Raw genomic sequence first — 21,273 nt, 5'->3', positions numbered from 1 at the left:
CCACCCTGCTAGGGAAAATAACATCATCAGGCCAAGGGACATATTCTTGGCTTGATGATGTGATTCTCCCTAGCAGGGTGTTCACTGAAACATATTTGCTTATGTGTAGGCTCTAGTTTTCATATTCAACATATTCATATATATATATATATATATATATATATATATATATATATATATATATATATATATATATATATATATTCTCTATACAACTATTTAAAACTCCTACGAATCTCTCCCCGTAATCAATATGGTTAATATCTATTTATTATAATAAATGTCGTACTTACCTAAAATGGTAGCTGGCAATATAGCCATCCATCCGACAAGTACCCAACAGAAAATGTTGGCCATGGCGTTTCCTCTCCGGGTAGATATCCGTTTCGTATTGCTATCCTACTAATTTATTAGATAATTCGCCGTCCGATTCGCTGATATGAAATTGTTTAGAACAATATGCTTACTTAATTAACATTTGCACAATTCCAGCCATTTTTTTCTTTTTTTTTTGAAAAGAAATTAATCTTGGACAATTAAAATGAAAGAAACAACCTTCGTCTTTTTTGCGCTTTTTATTAAGTTTAACAAATTCTTTTGCTGAATCGTGTTTCGTTCTTGTGACACTAATCAACACAAAAAGGCGAAATATCTCGTCTTGCAAAAGCAAATAACGTCGGCTTTTTAGCATTCAGCAACGATTCGTCAGAAGACTGCAATAAAGCACACACACACACACACACACACACAGCTGTATCATTAATCTCCCTATTAATTCATCTGGGGATTAGGGATCAGATTATTTTAAACCCTTCCTTTTGAATCCCTTTATGTGATTTGTGCTGGCGATCCTTGTCCTCACCCTCCGCTTTCTATGAACTTCTGCCCCCTCCTCACCTCCCCAGGCGGGTCTCAAAATGGCGTATCGTCGTATTCAAACGTCTTGAAGCAAAAGAAAGAAATCAACGAGTTAGATGCTCAAAAGACGATCGCCATCTTGTAAGTACTGAGAAAGCTTTTATCTCTAATTCTCTTTTCCTGTAGACACTCTCTTCCTCTCTTTTTCTCCACCTCTCCCTGTTTCTCTCTTTCTCTACTAGATCATCTTAATTAAAGCAAGCAATTAAAATAATTTCCTTATTTGATGGCCCACTTTATATTTGCTGCTCCATTTATAACTTCACATTTCGATATCCTAAAAAAAAAAGAAAAAAAAACATGTTTGACTAAAATCAAATATTAAAGACATTAAACTTTAATTAAAATCTTAAAACAGTAGAAAAAAACAATAAATGTTATGAAATATTTTATTAAATGATTAAAATCATTCTTTTTTTTTCTGAGACTTTTCGAAGAAGACTGTTTTTTGTTCTTTTCTCTTCAATTTATAATCAATTGGTATTATTAGAAATAGTAGCCTTGTAAAAAACTGAGGTTATTAGGCAGTTTCCTTTAAGAGGGCATTTTTTTTTACATGGAGGTCATCACTTATCAAGGCCCGGAAGTCACAGGATAAAGGTTATTGTGTGTACAGTAATCAATGGAATAATATTGTAGTAATCGCTAGTAATGGAGATGTGATAAAGTGTCTTATTTAAGGGGGCGGTTTATCAGGAATTTGTTTATGTTGGACTTAAAGACAACCAAGTTGTAGTCAGGTGGGAAACAGACAAACGAAAGAGAGTTCAACCAGCTTTGTTCATGGAATCTACGTTTTGATTTAGGCACAGATAAAGAGTGGGGAAAATTAGTGACAGTGGTTTCAGCTAGACGGGTGTTTTTTTGTGTAAGATTGGCGAGCGGAGACCAGAGATTCACTTTCTTCTACAATAGCATGATTTAGTTTCTTCAGGTGTATTTCTATTTATGCCATTTAATAATTGTTATTATGTTTTTAATTATTTCTTTCTAAATTACCACCACAACTATAGCCTAATAATAATAATAATAATAATAATATATATATATATATATATATATATATATATACACACACATATATATATACATATATATATATACAGAGAGAGAGAGAGAGAGAGAGAGAGAGAGAGAGAGAGAGAGAGAGAGAGAAAGAGAGTAAGAGGGGAGAGAGAGGGGGGAGGGAGAAAGAAAGAGAAGAGAGAGAGAGAGAGAGAGAGAGAGAGAGAGAGAGAGAGAGAGAGAAAATATCTACCGAAGTAGCCTCTCCTTGGACAAAATAAATGTTATATATATATATATATAAAATAAAATAAAATAAAATAAAATGAAAATAAATAAAAAAAAATACTAATGATTACATCGTTCATCAAATTCCGCCCATCTTTGTTTCCAATAGCTGATATTTGGGCTTGATAATGAATGGTCTGGAAAAGTCACTTTTATTAATGTTCTGAAATATGCAAATGAAGAAATGATTTGCGGCGATTTTAAATGGTATGTCTTTTTTTTTTATTGTAAATTGAACTCATTAATAATAACATTAAAAAAAATGGTGAAATACACCCGGGTTTGAACATTCGATCTGTAGTCAAATGCTCTACAACTAAGCTATATCTCCAGATTATAACAAATCAGTTTTTTTTTTAAGAAGAAATGATTTACTGAAATTTATTATCTTCCTTGCCGGTGTAAAGCAAAATATTCCCTTGTAAAAATTATTCTTTTTTTTTTTATCTGTAAGAGAGAATAGCTATTTTGAAGATCGGATTTTTTCGATTTTCGCTACTTATCAGATGAATTTCTGTACAAAACATATCTAAGAACACTGCCAGACATATAAATTAGCTTTGTGTGAAATTTTAAAAAGTTAAGTTCAGCCGTTTCGGAACCTATGAGGAAGGAACTCACATAAACATGCACACAAAGTGACTTTTATATAATAGTAGAGAGAGATGTGTGTGTGTGTGTGTGTGTGTGTGTGTGTGTAAAGGATCTGTGTCGATAGATAGTATTAAACAGAGAGAAAAGAAAAGAGAGAGATGGAGATGAAAACAGAGAGACAGAGGCATGTTTGCAACCGTTTGAATAATTAATGTGATCATATGATCATGCCATTTACTCTTGCTTAGGTAGTCAGACTCGCGTGCTACATCTGACTCTAATCAACAGGTGTATTTCAGCCGAGATCCTTGCAAGTTTGCAGACCTTTGCTTTACTTGATGGGACACACACACGCGTGCTTGTCTGTACCGGAGGTGAATCTCAATAGAAGAAGCCTTCAAATACGACCAGCGACGCTTTTACGCGGTAATAAAACCATCAGGGTCAATTAATGGGAAGGAAGCTAGACGGATAATCGCCGCCGTCTACGCCGCTGCCGTCGTCCATTCGTCATCTAACACGCAACTGAGTCGACGACGACGACGACGAGATCCCAAACCCACTGGGCCGCCGCTCGTTAGGCCGTCGATTACGTTGGATTGAACGATTTGAACTTACTTAGTATTTTCTTTTTCTTTCTTTTTTTTTTTAGGAAAAATAGAGAAAGGAATGGACGACACCGGCGACCGCACCTCATGTTTCTTCGTTCGCGTAGGCGAATCAACGTACAGTCGTGCACATACTGAATGCACATGAGTACGAACGCACCTTGCTTCGTGTACTAGTACACTCCGATAAATAAATAGCATTGCATAATATTTCCGAGCGCAGTTAGTGGGCTAAGCGTGTTGGGATTGAGTTCTATCGCAGCTGCTGTTTCACCTTCATTACTACCCTTGGCTAACGTATGAATCTGCACGCATATATATATATATATATATATATATATATATATATATATATATATATATATATATATATATGTGTGTGTGTGTGTGTGTGTGTGTGTGTGTCTTAGTGATGGGACATTCCAATATTTTTCTTGATTCCAAAGCAATTGCAGATTCTGTTCTAAATTCCCGATTCCGATACAAATACTGATTCCAATTCTTTTTCATTTCTAAATATACAGTTGCATTTTAAATGGATTAGAACAAAATCTTATGCAATATGAATATACATTTTTACAAACGTGTAAAAACACTTGTAGGAGTACTGTATAGATTCTAGTTTTACTTGAAATTATAAATGTTTATTATTTCATTATTAATGCGAGCCATTGAAAATTAGGTTTCAACAAAAAATAAACAAAGAAACGCAATAAAAGGATCGTTTTAAACATCGGAAAATAAATAGGTACAAATTTTTCTGATTTCAATTCCGATACCAAAGAAAGTTTCGACTTTTTCGATTCTCGATTTCGACTAATCGTCCGAACACTAATATATATATATATATATATATATATATATATATATATATATATATATATATATATATATATATATATATATATAATATAAAGCTGAATGTGTGTGTGTGTGCGTGCGTGCGTGTGTGTGTGTGTGTGTGTGTGTGTCTGGTCACGAATAGGCTCCTATATGGTTTACTATTTTAAAAAACTGATTACATATAATGATAGAAGATATATCGAGACACAGGAATGGGTATGTTTGATCTGGCAGAACAGAGGTTCATTAAAATTGTGGGGGCAGCGTTCGCGCCTGGTCCACAAAGTATGGAAATAAAAAATTCACAAATTAAAAAAAAAAACGTTTATAAGTGTTTTTGATATAGATGTGCATAATAATACTTTGATAAGTATGTTTTAACTTAAATAAGTCTGGTATAATAAAATTGTGGGGTCTGCGTTCGCGCCTGGCCTCCATAGAATGGAAATAGGCAGACACTTTAATAAAGACTTTTCATATCTATCTGCGTAAGTATACTTTGATAATTATGTTTCAGTTTGAAGAAATATGGTATAATAAAATTATGGGGTGTTCGTTCGCACCTGACCCCCATAGAATGGAAATATGTCACAAAGTTTAACAACCCTTCCTTTTCATAACCTATCATACTTTCATAAATCAGAGTCCATTTTCTGTAAGCTGTTTTTGAACCCAGTCAACGACGGGTACTTTTGCTAGCATATATATATATATATATATATATATATATATATATATATATATATATATATATATATATATATATATATATATATATATATATATTTTATTTATTGTTTATTCTTTATTTTCTATATATTTATTATTTATTTATTTATTTTTATTTTCCTTTTAGTGTCGTTTAACAACTCTTGCTGACATTTTTTTAAGTGATGACCTGTACATTTCAGTTGACCTATATTATTTTGCCCTATAAATTTTTTCGCGCCTTTAACATTTCCTATCTGGGTCATTTTGACTTTTGTTTCCCTTTATTTTATATTTTATATTCAACTTTATCATCATTTTTTTCTTCTCCTTTTTTTTTCTCCTTTTTTTCTCCTTTTTTTCTCTTCTTTCTCTTCCCAGATCTTTATTATTTATATTTATGTCTCGGAAGTAGAGTGAAAAGCATATCTTATTTTGCTTTTATTAATATTATTGGAGATTTTTCTTTTTTTCCTTGTACACATTTTTGTGAATTATTCCATGGATTTCTGCCTTTAGATTATTATGGACCATCTTACGGGATTTCCTTGGATTTTACTTGTACAAATGGAAATTCTTTTAACTTTCTTGAAGTTTTACATTTGGATTTTACCGTCACTGGATTTTTTTTTATCTTCTACCATACTATCCATTCGTGTGTAATCACATTTTTCTTTACCATATTCCCTCTGCTTCACTTTTTTTGTTTTCAAGTAAGATCTTTGACTTACTTGTTGTTTCATCAAATACTTCTGCATGCAAAATCCGATCCTGCATTTTGCTAATTCCTGCCCTCTGATGAGAAGGAAAGTATTTCTTCGAAACTCCGCGGATTCAGGACTATCCATTTATCTAGTGTTTCCTTTTCAGATTAAATATGTTTTTAACTCATTTCAAAGTGTTTTAACATATTTTCTTAACTGTTTGCTCATATATATATATATATATATATATATATATATATATATATATATGCAGAAATGAAATGCATTTAAATGCATGCATACATACATATATACATACATACAGACACGCACACGCATACACACACGCACAAATACACACACATCCACACACACACACACACACACACACACACACACACACACACACACACACACACACACATATATATATATATATATTACAATCTTCTCGAACTAAAAAAATATCAAGCAAGTATTTATCAATAACGGATTTCAAAACTATATTGCCGGGCAGCAAATAAAATCAATGCTCCAAAACTTAAAAAATATCACCACAAGTTATAATACCCCCACAATAGCAAAATCCTAATAGAATTAATCTATTCTACTGTAACGAAATGCAATCGGGCCTTAAATCAAAAGAAAAGTCAATAAAAAGTATTATCCATTGATATGTTTTCCCCACTGACAAAAATAAGATTAGACTTACCATAGTTTGGGCGAGTGCAGCTCATATAACAACAATAAAACTAATAATTACGTTAGTTAAGTCGGTTATACAACGACTACCCTGTCACGTCGCCTTATCATGCATGATACAGAATTAAGTGCAATAATGCAACATTTACAGACAAAAAACATAGCTGCCCCTTCTGCGAAGTTAAAGAAAATAACATCACGAAACCGATGCTAAGAAGTTAAAAATACTTTAAGCTATATATATATATATATATATATATATATATATATATATATATATATATATATATATATATATATTAAAACGCAAAAACCTACCTTAATCAAATCCGATTCAAATCCAACGAAAACAAATATATATATATATATATATATATATATATATATATATATATATATATATATATATATATATATATATATATATATATATTCACACACTTTTAGTTTCATACTTTTGGGGTTGAACTCTTTAATAAGGGCAATTGATAACTGCCACCAGCTTATGCTATATTGCTGTTTATGTAAACAAATTGAGCTCTCATCTTGCTTGCCTAGCCAAACTTAACAGCTGTAATACAGCAAAACAATATGTCTGCGAATGACTATATACCTTCTATGGATATTTAAATATTGGAGCAAGCAATATAAATGCAAACGAAAAATCTGTCGATTTCTTTGGTGTGACCGAGTGCCGCTTGAATTATCGTTTTGAATCCACACTGTAATCTAACCAGACAAGAAGAACCTAATAAGCTGAACAGCTCGCTACCGTTCGCTAATGCCGATTTCGAATAGGATGGCCAGATAAATAATCGATAGTCGCGCACATCTTGTGTGTATATCGCTAATGGATAAGGAGAGTCTACTACCTACCGCGTAGATTTATCTCCAATAGAACAAATGTCCATCACAGGACAGAGAATATTTGGAGCATTGTATGAGCAGGTATGTAGGTAAGCATCATATATTAAGCAGCGACTACAAGACTAGAGCGCGCCTGTAAAACGAATATTGCTATTGCATTCATATTCGGATCAACGCGTTGTAAAAATAGTACATATCTTCCTAGATATGGATATAAACAGCATAATCACGTTGACACACCAGTTCACATCAAATCACCGAAGTTAAGCGACGTAGAGCCTGGTCAGTACTAAATGGGTGACTGTTTGGGAATACCAGGTGATGTATGTTCTCTTATCTCGGTATCGTTTCTAGTCGTCCTGGACTTCTATTCATTGGAATCAAGTGAAAATTCAGGAGATGCGCAACTCTTGCTTCAAAATTACACGTGTAGCTACCTTTACAGAAGGTATCCATTGTCTCTCAGGACAGAACGGAGGCGATATGAGACTGAGAAATTTTTGTTCCAGTGCAAAATGTACCTGTTGTGAAGACTGTATTTCTCCCAGACAACAAGAACTATTATACACACACACACACACACACACACACACACACACATATATATATATATATATATGTATATATATGTGTGTGTGTGTGTGTGTGTGTGTGTGGTAATATACTTTATTTCCTTATAATATATACCAATCCTTATTTAAGAAGCTCAATGTAATTACAGAGCAATATAATGAATGAATGAAAAAAGTCTATATCCAAAGTTCATGATGTTGACCATCTTATAATTTATTCCTTTAATTCAGTTTACATTTACAATTCTTGGCAGTGTCTGTTTCGTAGCACAAAATCAATCACTTAATTATTATATCAATCAATGTATCTGATTTTTCTAAATTTAAAATGGCGTAATATAAATATATTATAAGGTATTTACAGCTTCTCTTCCAATTTTCGGATTTTTAATCATGTCAAAACGCACTTTATTTACTTTTTATGGATTGATTGTTGCTATTTCTTCTGATAAGGGCAAAATAGATTCATTGATTGATACAATAATTAAGTGATTGTCGATTTTGCGCTACGAAACAGATACTGTCAAGAATTGTAAATGTCAACTGAATTAAAGGAATAAATTGTAAGATAATCAACATCATCAACTTTGGAATATAGACTTTTTTCATTCATATATATATATATATATATGTATGTATATATAGATATGTATATATATATATATATATATATATATATGTATGTGTGTGTGTGCGTGTGCGTGTGTGTGTGTTACCAAGAAGTAAAAACTTAAGTGAACAAACCAAAAGTTCTTAGAAACTTAAACAGGATATAAATATTAAGATTCATATAGTAATCCCAATCAAATAAAAAAGCTCAATACAACCAAAATAGTAAATAGAACACAATTTTTTCCTCCTATTTTTTTTAGTTTTACCTTATTTTAATACAAAAAATAGAATGAAACAAAATACCTCAACGATAAATAATGATTATACTGCGCTCAGCCTTATTTTAATGTTCAATAAAACTATGAACCAATAAAAATCTGCGGGTGTCTAAAGATTATATCTATCTATCTCCCCCTCCCTCTCTATATATATACTGTTCTATTTTAACGTATATATATATATATATATCTTTATACACACACACACACGCACATGCGCGCACACACACACACACACATACACACACACACACACACACACACACACACATATATATATATATATATATATATATATATATATATATATATATATATATATAGTGTTAATCGAAAGTCCTTACTGTGAAAGGCGAAACAGAACATGCATAATGGTTAAAATAAAAAAAATACAACACAAACTTAACCTAGTCTTATTATAAATTTATTTTAACTTCAAAACGGGCCCTTTCAAACGAGGTGGACCAGTCAGGTTAACCTCTGATTTACACAATGCAGACACTTACAATCGATATTTGTATTTATTTATTAGAAAAAAAACAGTAAAAAGGGGGAAGAAAAGGGATAATTTTGTTGAGGAAAATAATTAAAAGTATAGAAATAAAGCTGGAAGGGGAAGAAGAATTAAATTTGATTAGAGAGAGGAAGGGGTTGGCGATGAATAGGCATGCGGAAAGCAAAAGAAAATAAAAAAAATGGGGAGAAAAAGACAAAAAGACACGAGAGGAGTGGTCCCTCAGAGCATTAACCGACTGTCATTCTATCAACTCCCACCCTGTCTAGTGGCCTTATTAATCTAACAACTTTCAGATCAATTCCGATTTCATCGCACCCATTTATGTTGCATTTTATTTCACAACAGATGTGCCCAGTCTGACGCCAAACTTCTAATAACTGACCTAAAATTGTTATCTCTCTCTAAGGTCTCCATTTTCCCATGTACGCAAACATAAACACACTTCTCTAAACATACATAACTATTTAGTGTGGTGCCAGATGATGCCGACACTTTTTTTAGGGGATGTAGGATCAACTTACAAATAGACAAATTCAGTTTTCATTATTCCATATAGTGTTCCTCTTTTTGTTTACATCTGTGGTAGTTTCTGTATGTCCTGTTAGTGTTTGTAGCTCATGTGTATTAGTTTTTGCATTCAAAGGTTGTCCTTAATATTTCGGCTGTTTTCATTAATGTCATCCGTTGTGTCTCCTCAGCTATACGTCTGACTTCTATCTTTTCCATTTTTTTTTTTTCAATGTTTTTTTCAGGATTTTTCTACTTTTTTTTTGCTACTACTATTATTAGTATTATTTGGACTTTCTTTATCTTCGATATTTTTTTCAGGTCGCTGGCCAGTTCTCTGAATTTGCCTCTCTTTACCGTCTCCTCGATATTCACTCTGTGATTTGCTGAACGACAAAATCTACGATCTGACTGGACTTTATTATTATTATTATTATTATTATTATTATTATTATTATTATTATTATTATTATTGTTGTTGTTGTTGTTGTTGTTGTTGTTGTTGTTGCTGTATGTGTGAAAATAGATTTAGTAAGAACTTTAGCAATAAAATAACCACAAGAAAAAAAGAACCTCATAGCAATCACCCCGAAATAGAAATAAGGAAGTTAATATTGAAAAAAAGAAAACTGAAACTGCACATTGCCTCTACAACATAACTGCGTAATCAAAAAGCATCGCAAGTCGAAATATCTGCAAAAAAGAAACCCCAGTTAAGATATAACACTAATATAAACTTCCCTAGATTTCAAAACCAAGTATAACAACCATAAAAACATATTCAATAGCAAAAGAAATATCAAAATAGAAAAGAAATACCGATTCAAAACTAGCGAAATATAATTGGGAGCTAAAAGCAAGCGGACGTCCCTAAAAATAAAATATTAGGATGAACCAGTATATTTAGACGATATGTATAGATTATGTTTGAATGTGAAACTTGGAATTGTTAATCTAAAAATATGAAACTTATTAACCATAGTAGTGAAATAACAACAAAATATACACATAGAATAACAATGTGGATAATTCTTATCACGTTCTAAAATTATTTGACATACATACAGAAGTTTTTAAAGCATTGAAGAGCTATGAATGTACACTTCAAAAAAAAAATGTTTGCATCTTAACGTGTTTTTCAAAACAGTTTGTTTATTCAAAGTTTTTTAATCGTGACACTTTGCACTGATTATTCCCGAAAGGATGAAACACTAGTGTCTGTCGGTATTATATATATATATATATATATATATATATATATATATATATATATATATATATATATATACACGAGAGTCGTTCCAAGAGTAAGGTCTCAGAACCTTTTAAAACATTAAAGAGCTACGTATATATATATATATATATATATATATATATATATATATATATATATATATATATATATATATATATATATATATATAAAAAAAAAAAAACATGAAAATGTATCTATAGTAATTACGCTACACGACAGCGTCCAGTCTCATAAGGAATCATCAGACTACGTGCACGGGTTTTTTTTTCTATGTAGTCTTACAAACTCACCAATCAGATTCGTTGTTATTTTTCTCACCCGTTAATTTTCTCATTAACCAATGGACTGCATTCTCTCAAACAAAGGCTCGATCAACTTTTCCACTATTCTTTTTTTTGTTTGTTTATTGCTTTTGTAAGTCATAAAAGCTGCTCAATTGCTACAACTTAAAATTCAGTAAAACTCATATATTATAACAAAATTTATGACATAATAATCAACGTTGCCTAATATTATTGCATGTATATGTTTGAGAAATTTATTATCCATAGTCAAATCTTCATCACAAAAGTTCTTCGTTACAGAATATAATTGCTAAATGAATTTTTGCCGATGTTTCCTTTTATGGCAGGCTAAAATAATTGAGTTAAAAAAATTCAAGTATATATTAAATAAAAATAGATTAAGTCTTCAAAGATGGCCGATCGTGCAATCTAATTGAAAGATATATAAACAGTAAATAATTTACAACGTTGTATTGCCTATGCGTACAGATAGAACAAAGGAAACATATTTTCATATTACAGGAAATTAATATTTATTCCATTGTTTTCGAGAATAACGGTCATTTAATGTTGGCGTGACGAGTAAATAACCATCGAAACTCTCACAAATCAGGGGAGATAATTCAACCCTAAACGCATGACAAGATAGACTAATCAAATTCAATTCATTATATGAACCGAGCTGACACGCGAACGAGAAACAACTCTAATTAAACTTCTTAGTTCATGCATTCTATCTATATATATCTATAAAAGTGAGAGCACGCGCGTGTGTGAGAACACTTCTCAGCCTATATACTCCACGAATTTTTAATCTAGACTTGAAATTTAGTATATAGCTTATTCAGACATGTGGAAAACTTTTTAATGTTTTTATCGGGAAAAAGGGCTCTAAAGGGTCAAAATTGAAAAATTGGTACGTAGAAGTCGTCGTATATTTTTCTGGTTGCTGTTTCACGATTGTGCATGCGTGAATTGTTCACATTACAGATTCCATATGTTAAATATAAGTCGGCTTGAAAACACTTTTAAAGAGCGTGTCATGCTGGCCGAATGGTTATCAGACTTGACTCACTGTCTTTAGGTTTTCATTTCGATCTTAGCTCGTGTATTTTTTTTATTTACAAGAAGTGAAGTGTTTAGAAAAACACAATATAAGCTTGTACAGGTGTCACTTTCTGTATGAATTAAAAAATAATATCTATACGTATTTTACGACAGGGACACGCCAGGCTGTCTGCTAGTATATTTTCTAGTACAAAATAAAACAAACTAAAGAAAAAAAAACAACAACAAATTAATCAATCTAAAAGCACGTACGTTTAGAGTGTTATTATACGAGATTCCTTATTTCATAGACAAAGAGAATCGAAATACTATTATTTATTCTGTTATTATTCGAGATAGTACATCGAATGAAAGTGTTAATCTAATAAGTGAACCAAAACAATTAGTATAGTATTACAACATAGTGCGAAATAGAGGGGGGTATACCCGGCTATGCAAACCAAATAACTCAAATCCAAATTATTATATCGATTTTTAGAAATGAACTCTTACCGCAGTTTTTAAAAATGAAATTATTTTATTAAGTAATAGTTAAATTTAATTACTCCTAACTAATGAACGGGAATCCTAAACGATCACTCTGTAATCTCGCATGATAATCACCAAGTTATTAAAGACGGATGACATATCTTACAAAGCAGAAACAGACATACATACATCGATTCCATCTCTCCTCTCTCTCTCTCTCTCTCTCTCTCTCTCTCTCTCTCTCTCTCTCTCTCTCTCTCTCTCGGCAGCCGTGTCAAACGCATATCTTATTTTTCTTTTATTGATATTATTGGAATTTTCCCCCATATTTGTGAATTATTCCATGGATTTCGCTCGTTTGGATTATTTTGGACCATCTTCCAATTACTTGATTTCCTTGGATTTAACTTGTGCGAATGGAATTTTAATTAACTTTCTTGGATTTATATTTTTGGATTTTACCGTCACTGGATTATTTATCTTCCACCAGACTATCCATTCACGTGAAATCACCTTTTTCTTCACCATATTCCCTCTGATTTACTTTTTGTTATCAAGTAAGATCTTTGACTTACTTGCAGTTTCATCAAATACTTTTGCATGCAAAATCCGATCCCACATTTTGCCAATTCCTACCCTCTGATGAGAAGGAAAGTATTTCTTCGAAACTCCGCGGATTTAGGACTATCCACGTATCAAGTGTTTCCATTTCAGATTAAATATGTTTTTAACTCATTTCAAAGTGTTTTTGTAACATGTTTTATTAACTGTTTGCTCTTATATATATAACTTATTATTATTTATTAACTGTTTGCTCTTATATATATAACTTATTATTTATTAACTGCTCTTATATATACACACACACACACGCACACACATATATATATATGTATACATACGAGGGTAGTTCCAAGATAAGACCTGCATATTATACTACATAGCATTTTATATCGGTTCCCACTTACATTAGCACATTAAGATTATTTTCCAATAGTATCGTAAAATGAAACATTATCATTGTAACAGCTTAGATGTGGGAGATATAAAAACACTCTAAATGCAAAGATGTAATTAAATTTCAAAGTTACCATCCATTCCTTTGAGTGTATATTGTTTAATACAGTATGGAAATTCAAATGTGGACTAATGAGACATTATAATAATTATATTTGAACGATTTCTTATGCATGTAGCTTTAAAGAACTAGCTTGGAGACCCGACGTCGCCCGGGATTGAATCAAGATCAACGAATGTTCCACACTTCGAATACTTTTATTGTCATCGAAATCGATGAAATCGCCGATTATTCAATCAAAACCTCATCAGTATGCCTTGTATTTAAGAATTCAAGTGATCGATCGTCTCCCTCTCAGTACAGACCGATAAGTCTCCTCTGTGTCATGAGTAAGTTGTTGGAATCTGTGTTAAATAGAGAAGTAGTTAACTACCTCAGCAAAAATAACCTTCTTAGTGACATGCAATATGGTTTCCGTTCTTGCTAAATCTACTGCAGATGTGCTAACAGTTATATCCCATAGAATTAGCGAAACCCTCGACGGAGGCTTCCTTTCTAGGGCAATTGCCCTTGACATATCAAAGGCCTTTGATAGCTATGGCATAAAGTCTACACAAGATCTTCAGCTACGGTATAGCTGGAAATGCCTTCTCAATTATTAAATCATTTCTCTCTAATAGGTTCATAAGAGTAGGTTTATATGATGGGCAGAAATCAAAAGCTCACAGTATTAATGCTAGAGTCCCTCAGGGGTTCATCTTGAGTCCAACTCTCTTCCTGATCTTTTTTTTTTTTTTTTTTACACAGTGATCACCACTTATCAAGGCCCGGAAGCCACTCAGGGATAAGGGTTATTGCAAGTACATTACGTTAGTGAGGAGATTTGCTGAAATGTTTACTTAAGGGGGCGGTTCATTAGGAATTTGTTAACATTGGACTTGAAGACATCCAAGTTGTAGTCCGGAGGGAAGCAGGCAGACGGAACAGAATTCCACAGGCGTGCAGTTCTAAGAAAGAAGCTTTGTTCATGGAATCTGCGTTTTGATTTAGGCACAGATATAGAGTGGGGGAAATTTTTCACAGTGGATTCAGCTAGACGGGTATTTTTCGTGAAAGATTGGCGAGGGGGGACCAGAGATTGGAGTTCAGACGAGCATCTGCCATGGAAATAACGATAAAACAAGGACAGGCTCGCAACATCTCTTCTGTGGGAGATAGGTTGCAGGGTAGAGAAAAGGGCATCCCCCACTAAGCCACGAAGTCTATTTTGTACTCTGTCAAGGCAGGATAGGCTGTTTTTAGCAGCTCCTGCCCAGATATGGCAACAGTATTCCATCCTTGGACGTACTTGGCTTTTATATAGATAGAGAATTGCATCCGTAGTGAGATATCTTCTGGAGCGGTAGAAGGATCCCACCATCTTTCCAGCGACCTTGGCAACAGACTTGATGTACGTGTTCCATTTCAGATCAGAAGTAAAGGTCAAACCCAGAAGCTTGTCAAAACACGGGGCCTCATCCAGACGAGAGCCATCCATCACAATTGATGCCAGATGGGGATCAGAGCGTTGATGATGTAAGGATAGCAGTTTGGTTTTGGATGCATTAAAGGTAACCACCCACATCTTCCCCCACTGAACCACGCGCTCGAGATAAGAGGAGAGAGAATCAGAGAGAACTTTGTCATTTACAGCCTTTGATGTGTTGCCGTAGATGGTCGTGTCATCAGCATAGATGGCAACGAATGATTTAAGTATGTGTTTAGGGAGGTCATTGATGTAGATCAGGAAGAGAGTTGGCCCCAGGATTGACCCCTGAGGGACTCCAGCATTTATATTGCAGGCCTCCGATTTTTGTCCATCTACCACTACTCTTATGAGCCTATCGGAGAGAAATGATTTAATGATTGAGAAAACATTTCCAGTTATACCGTAGCTGGAAATCTTGTGAAGTAGACCCTTATGCCATACCTTGTCGAAGGCCTTTGATATGTCGAGAGCAATTGCCCTAGAAAGGAAGCCTTTGTCAAGAGATTCACTAATCCTGTGGGATATAACCATCAGCACATCTGCGGTAGATCTTGCAGAGCGGAAACCATATTGTATCTACATCAATGATCTCCCAAATCACATTCTAAGATCATTCGTAGACATTTATGCTGACGGCACTACCATCTATGGAAACACACCAAAGGCCATAAATGATCAAGTTCTCTCTAATTCTCTCTCCTCTGATCTTGAGCATGTAGTGCAATGGAGAAAGAGGTGGCTGGTTAATTTTAATGGATCTAAATCCAAGCTTCTATCTTTACATATGAACGCTCTGATCCCCGTCTGGCATTAATTGAAATGAATGGCTCTCGTCTTGGGGAGTCTCCATGTTTTGAAAAGCTTCTGGGTTTGACTTTTACCCCCGATATGAAATGGAACACATACGTCAAATCTGTTGCCAATGTCGCTGGAAAAATGAGTAGATCCTACTACCGCTCAAGTAGATATCTCACTGCATATGCAATTCTCTACCTATATAAAAGTCAGGTATGTCCAAGGATGGAGTACTGTTGCCACATCTGTGCGGCTGCTAGAAAGATCTTATCCTACCTTGACAGAGTTCAAAATAGACTTAGCAGCTTAGTGGGGGAATGCCCTTTTCTCTTCCCTGAAACCTTTCCCACAGAAGAGACGTTGCGAGCCTGGGTCTGCTTTGTCGTTATTTTCATGGTAATTGATCGTCTGAGCTTCAATTTCTGCCCCAAACCTCGCCAAATTTTCACAAAAAACACTCATCTAGATAAAACCACTATTAATAATTTCCCCCACTCTTTATATGTGTCTAAAGCTAAACGTAATTTCCATGAACAAAGCTTCTTTCTTAGAACTGCACGCTTGTGAAACTCTCTTCTGTTACAAATTCTTGATGAACCGTCCCCATTAAGTAATTTTATTTACCAAATTTCAACTACCAACGATTAATACGATATTATTCAATTGAGTACTGTACACTCATTAATCCTTATCCTCGAATAACCCTTATCCTCGAGTGATGACTCCTTTAAAAAATAATGGAAAATAATACTTCAGAAGAATAAGAAAACTCCTGAAAATTAAATTATATAGTAGGAACCTAATAAAAGATGGGCATTATCACAAGTAAAATACCCTGGACCGTTCATAACTGAGGGATCACGACCAGCAATTAAAGCTACGGTTAGCATAATAATAAAAAAAAACAAGATCTATCGGTTGGAATGTATGATATGTCGGATGAATATCTGGCCTCCGATAGGATGCAACATCCTTAGCTTGGGAAAATGATGAGAAAAAAAGGCAATTAAGTTTGCAATACTATTTTTGTATTGGTCCGTCATGCCTGATTTTAAATATCTTTTTGAGTTTGCCAGAATTAACATTGGCTTTTTAAAGCACTAGCATTTCCGTTAGTCTGTCATTTTCGTTGGTCTGTCATTGTGTAGTGTGAAATATCATTTTCGTTGGTCTGTCATTGTGTAGTGTGAAATATCATTTTCGTTGGTCTGTCATTGTGTAGTGTGAAATATCATTTTCGTTGGTCTGTCATTGTGTAGTGTGAAATATCATTTTCTTTGGTCTGTCATTGTGTAGTGTGAAATGTCATGTTCGTTGGTCTGTCATTGTGTAGTGTGAAATATCATTTTCGTTGCTCTGTCATTGTGTATCAGTTTCGTTGGTCTGTCATTGTGTAGTGTGAAATATCATTTTCGTTGGTCTCTCATTGTGTAGTGTGAAATATCATTTTCTTTAGTCTGTCATTGTGTAGTGTGAAATGTCATTTTCGTTGGTCTGTCATTGTGTAGTGTGGAATATCATTTTCGTTGGTCTGTCATTGTGTAGTGTGAAATGTCATTTTCGTTGTTCCATAATTGTGTAGTGTGAAATATCATTTTTGTTGGTCAGTCATTGTGTAGTGTGAAATATCATTTTCGTTGGTCTGTCATTGTGTAGTGTGAAATATCATTTTCGCTGTTCCATAATTGTGCAGTGTGAAATATCATTTTCGTTAATTCGTCATTGTGTAGTGTGAAATATCATTTTCGTTGGTCTGTCACTGTGTAGTGTGAAATATCATTTTCGTTGGTCTGTCATTGTGTAGTGTGAAATATCATTTTCGTTGGTTTGCCATTGTTTAGTATGAAATATCATTTCCGTTGGTCTGTCATTGTGTAGTGTAAAATATCATTTCCGTTGGTCTGTCATTGTGTAGTGTGAAATATCATTTTCGTTGGTCTGTCATTGTGTAGCGTGAAATATCATTTCCGTTGGTCTGTCATTGTGTAGTGTGAAATATCATTTTCGTTGGTCTGTCATTGTGTAGTGTGAAATATAATTTTCGTTGGTTTGCCATTGTGTAGTATGAAATATCATTTCCGTTGGTCTGTCATTGCGTAGTGTGACATATCATTTTCGTTGGTCTGTCATTGTGTAGTGTGAAATATCATTTTCGTTGGTCTGTCATTGCGTAGTGTGAAATATCATTTTCGTTGGTCTGTCATTGTGTAGTGTGAAATATCATTTTCGTTGGTTTGCCATTGTATAGTGTGAAATATCATTTCCGTTGGTCTGTCATTGTGTAGTGTGAAATATCATTTTCGTTGGTCTGTCATTGTGTAGTGTGAAATACCATTTTCGGTCGTCTGTCATTGTGTAGTGTGAAATATCATTTTCGTTGGTCTGTCATTGTGTAGTGTGAAATATCATTTTCGTTGGTCTGTCATTGTATAGTGTGGAATATCATTTTCGTTGGTCTGTCATTGTGTAGAGTGAAATATCATTTTCGTTGGTCTGTCATTGTGTAGTGTGGAATATCATTTTCGTTGGTCTGTCATTGTGTAGTGTGAAATATCATTTTCGTTGGTCTGTCATTGTGTAGTGTGAAATATCATTTCCGTTGGTCTGTCATTGTGTAGTGTGAAATATCATTTTCGTTGGTCTGTCATTGTGTAGAGTGAAATATCATTTTCGTTGGTCTGTCATTGTGTAGTGTGAAATATCATTTTCGTTGGTCTGTCATTGTGTAGTGTGAAATATACTTTTCGTTGGTCTGTCATTGTGTAGTGTGGAATATCATTTTCGTTGGTCTGCCATTGTGTAGTGTGAAATATCAGTTTCGCAGGTCTGTCATTGTGTAGTGTGAAATGTCATTTTCGTTGGTCTGTCATTGTGTAGTGTGATATATCATTTTCGTTGGTCTGTCATTGTGTAGTGTGAAATATCATTTTCGTTGGTCTGTCATTGTGTAGTGTGGAATATCATTTTCGTTGGTCTGCCATTGTGTAGTGTGAAATATCAGTTTCGCAGGTCTGTCATTGTGTAGTGTGAAATGTCATTTTCGTTGGTCTGTCATTGTGTAGTGTGAAATATCAGTTTCGTTGGTCTGTCATTGTGTAGTGTGAAATATCATTTTCGTTGGTCTGTCATTGCGTAGTGTGAAATGTCATTTTCTTTGGTCTGTCATTGTGTAGTGTGCAATATCATTTTCGTTGGTCTGTCATTGTGTAGTGTGAAATGTCATTTTCGTTGTTCCATAATTGTGTAGTGGTAAATATCATTTTCGTTGGTCTGTCATTGTGTAGTGTGAAATATCATTTTCGTTGGTCTGTCATTGTGTAGTGTGAAATATCATTTTCGTTGGTCTGTCATTGTGTAGTGTGAAATACCATTTTCTTTGGTCTGTCATTGTGTAGTGTGAAATGTCATTTTCGTTGGTCTGTCATTGTGTAGTGTGAAATATCATTTTCGTTGGTCTGTCATTGTGTAGTGTGAAATATCATTTTCGTTGGTCTGTCATTGTGTAGTGTGAAACGTCATTTTCGTTGGTCTGTCATTGTGTAGTGTGAAATACCATTTTCGTTGGTCTGTCACTGTGTAGTGTGAAATATCATTTTCGTTGGTCTGTCATTGTGTAGTGTGGAATATCATTTTCGTTGGTCTGCCATTGTGTAGTGTGAAATATCAGTTTTGCAGGTCTGTCATTGTGTAGTGTGAAATGTCATTTTCGTTGGTCTGTCATTGTGTAGTGTGAAATATCATTTTAGTTTGTCTGTCATTGTGTAGTGTGAAATGTCATTTTCGTTGTTCCATAATTGTGTAGTGTGAAATATCATTTTCGTTGGTCTGTCATTGTGTAGTGTGAAATATCATTTTCATTGTTCCATAATTGTGTAGTGTGAAATATCATTTTCGTTGGTCCGTCATTGTGTAGTGCGAAATACCATTTTCGTTGGTCTGTCATTGTGTAGTGTGAAATATCATTTTCGTTGGTCTGTCATTGTGTAGTGTGAAATATCATTTTCGTTGGTCTGTCATTGTGTAGTGTGAAATATCATTTTCGTTGGTCTGTCATTGTGTAGTGTGAAATGTCATTTTCGTTGGTCTGTCATTGTGTAGTGTGAAATATCATTTTGGTTGGTCTGTCATTGTGTAGTGTGAAATGTCATTTTCGTTGGTCTGTCATTGTGTAGTGTGAAATATCATTTTCGTTGGTCTGTCATTGTGTAGTGTGAAATATTATTTTCGTTGGTCTGTCATTGTGTAGTGTGAAATATCATTTTCGTTGGTCTGTCATTGTGTAGTGTGAAATATCATTTTCTTTGGTCTGTCATTGTGTAGTGTGAAATGTCATGTTCGTTGGTCTGTCATTGTGTAGTGTGAAATATCATTTTCGTTGCTCTGTCATTGTGTATCAGTTTCGTTGGTCTGTCATTGTGTAGTGTGAAATATCATTTTCGTTGGTCTCTCATTGTGTAGTGTGAAATATCATTTTCTTTAGTCTGTCATTGTGTAGTGTGAAATGTCATTTTCGTTGGTCTGTCATTGTGTAGTGTGGAATATCATTTTCGTTGGTCTGTCATTGTGTAGTGTGAAATGTCATTTTCGTTGTTCCATAATTGTGTAGTGTGAAATATCATTTTTGTTGGTCAGTCATTGTGTAGTGTGAAATATCATTTTCGTTGGTCTGTCATTGTGTAGTGTGAAATATCATTTTCGCTGTTCCATAATTGTGCAGTGTGAAATATCATTTTCGTTGGTCTGTCATTGTGTAGTGTGAAATATCATTTTCGTTGGTCTGTCACTGTGTAGTGTGAAATATCATTTTCGTTGGTCTGTCATTGTGTAGTGTGAAATATCATTTTCGTTGGTCTGTCATTGTGTAGTGTGAAATATCATTTTCGTTGTTCCATAATTGTGTAGTGTGAAATATAATTTTCGTTGGTCTCTCATTGTGTAGTGTGAAATGTCATTTTCGTTGGTCATTTTCGTTGGTCTGTCATCGTGTAGTGTGAAATGTCATTTTCGTTGGTCTGTCATTGTGTAGTGTGAAATATCATTTTCGTTGGTCTGTCATTGTGTAGTGTGAAATATCAGTTTCGTTGGTCTGTCATTGTGTAGTGTGAAATATCATTTCCTTGGTCTGTCATTGTGT

At 33.8% G+C, this 21,273-nt stretch overlaps 1 protein-coding gene across 2 annotated transcripts in view; it reads right to left on the bottom strand.

Moving 5' to 3' along the window:
* Positions 1-21,273, bottom strand: part of LOC145301325 (uncharacterized) — a 301,904-nt gene that overhangs the window by 268,352 nt on the left and 12,279 nt on the right. The window contains exons 1-2 of one of the 2 annotated variants that reach the window (XM_080144567.1): positions 2,283-3,676; positions 294-1,195 (exon numbers count right to left, since the gene is read on the bottom strand). In XM_080144567.1, the coding sequence (XP_080000693.1) occupies positions 294-357 (64 nt within the window). In that variant the 5' untranslated portion in view covers positions 358-1,195; positions 2,283-3,676. Of the gene's footprint in view, positions 1-293; positions 1,196-2,282; positions 3,677-21,273 lie in introns of those variants that run through there. The other variant, XM_080144566.1, reaches the window with a different exon arrangement.

The sequence above is a fragment of the Euprymna scolopes genome, chromosome 2 (genome assembly GCF_053919585.1).
Source record: "Euprymna scolopes isolate OS-2025 chromosome 2, ASM5391958v1, whole genome shotgun sequence".
Classification (NCBI taxonomy): domain Eukaryota; kingdom Metazoa; phylum Mollusca; class Cephalopoda; order Sepiida; family Sepiolidae; genus Euprymna; species Euprymna scolopes.
The sequence above is the reverse complement of the archived record's forward strand: the minus strand, read 5'-3'. Positions and strand labels throughout refer to the sequence as shown.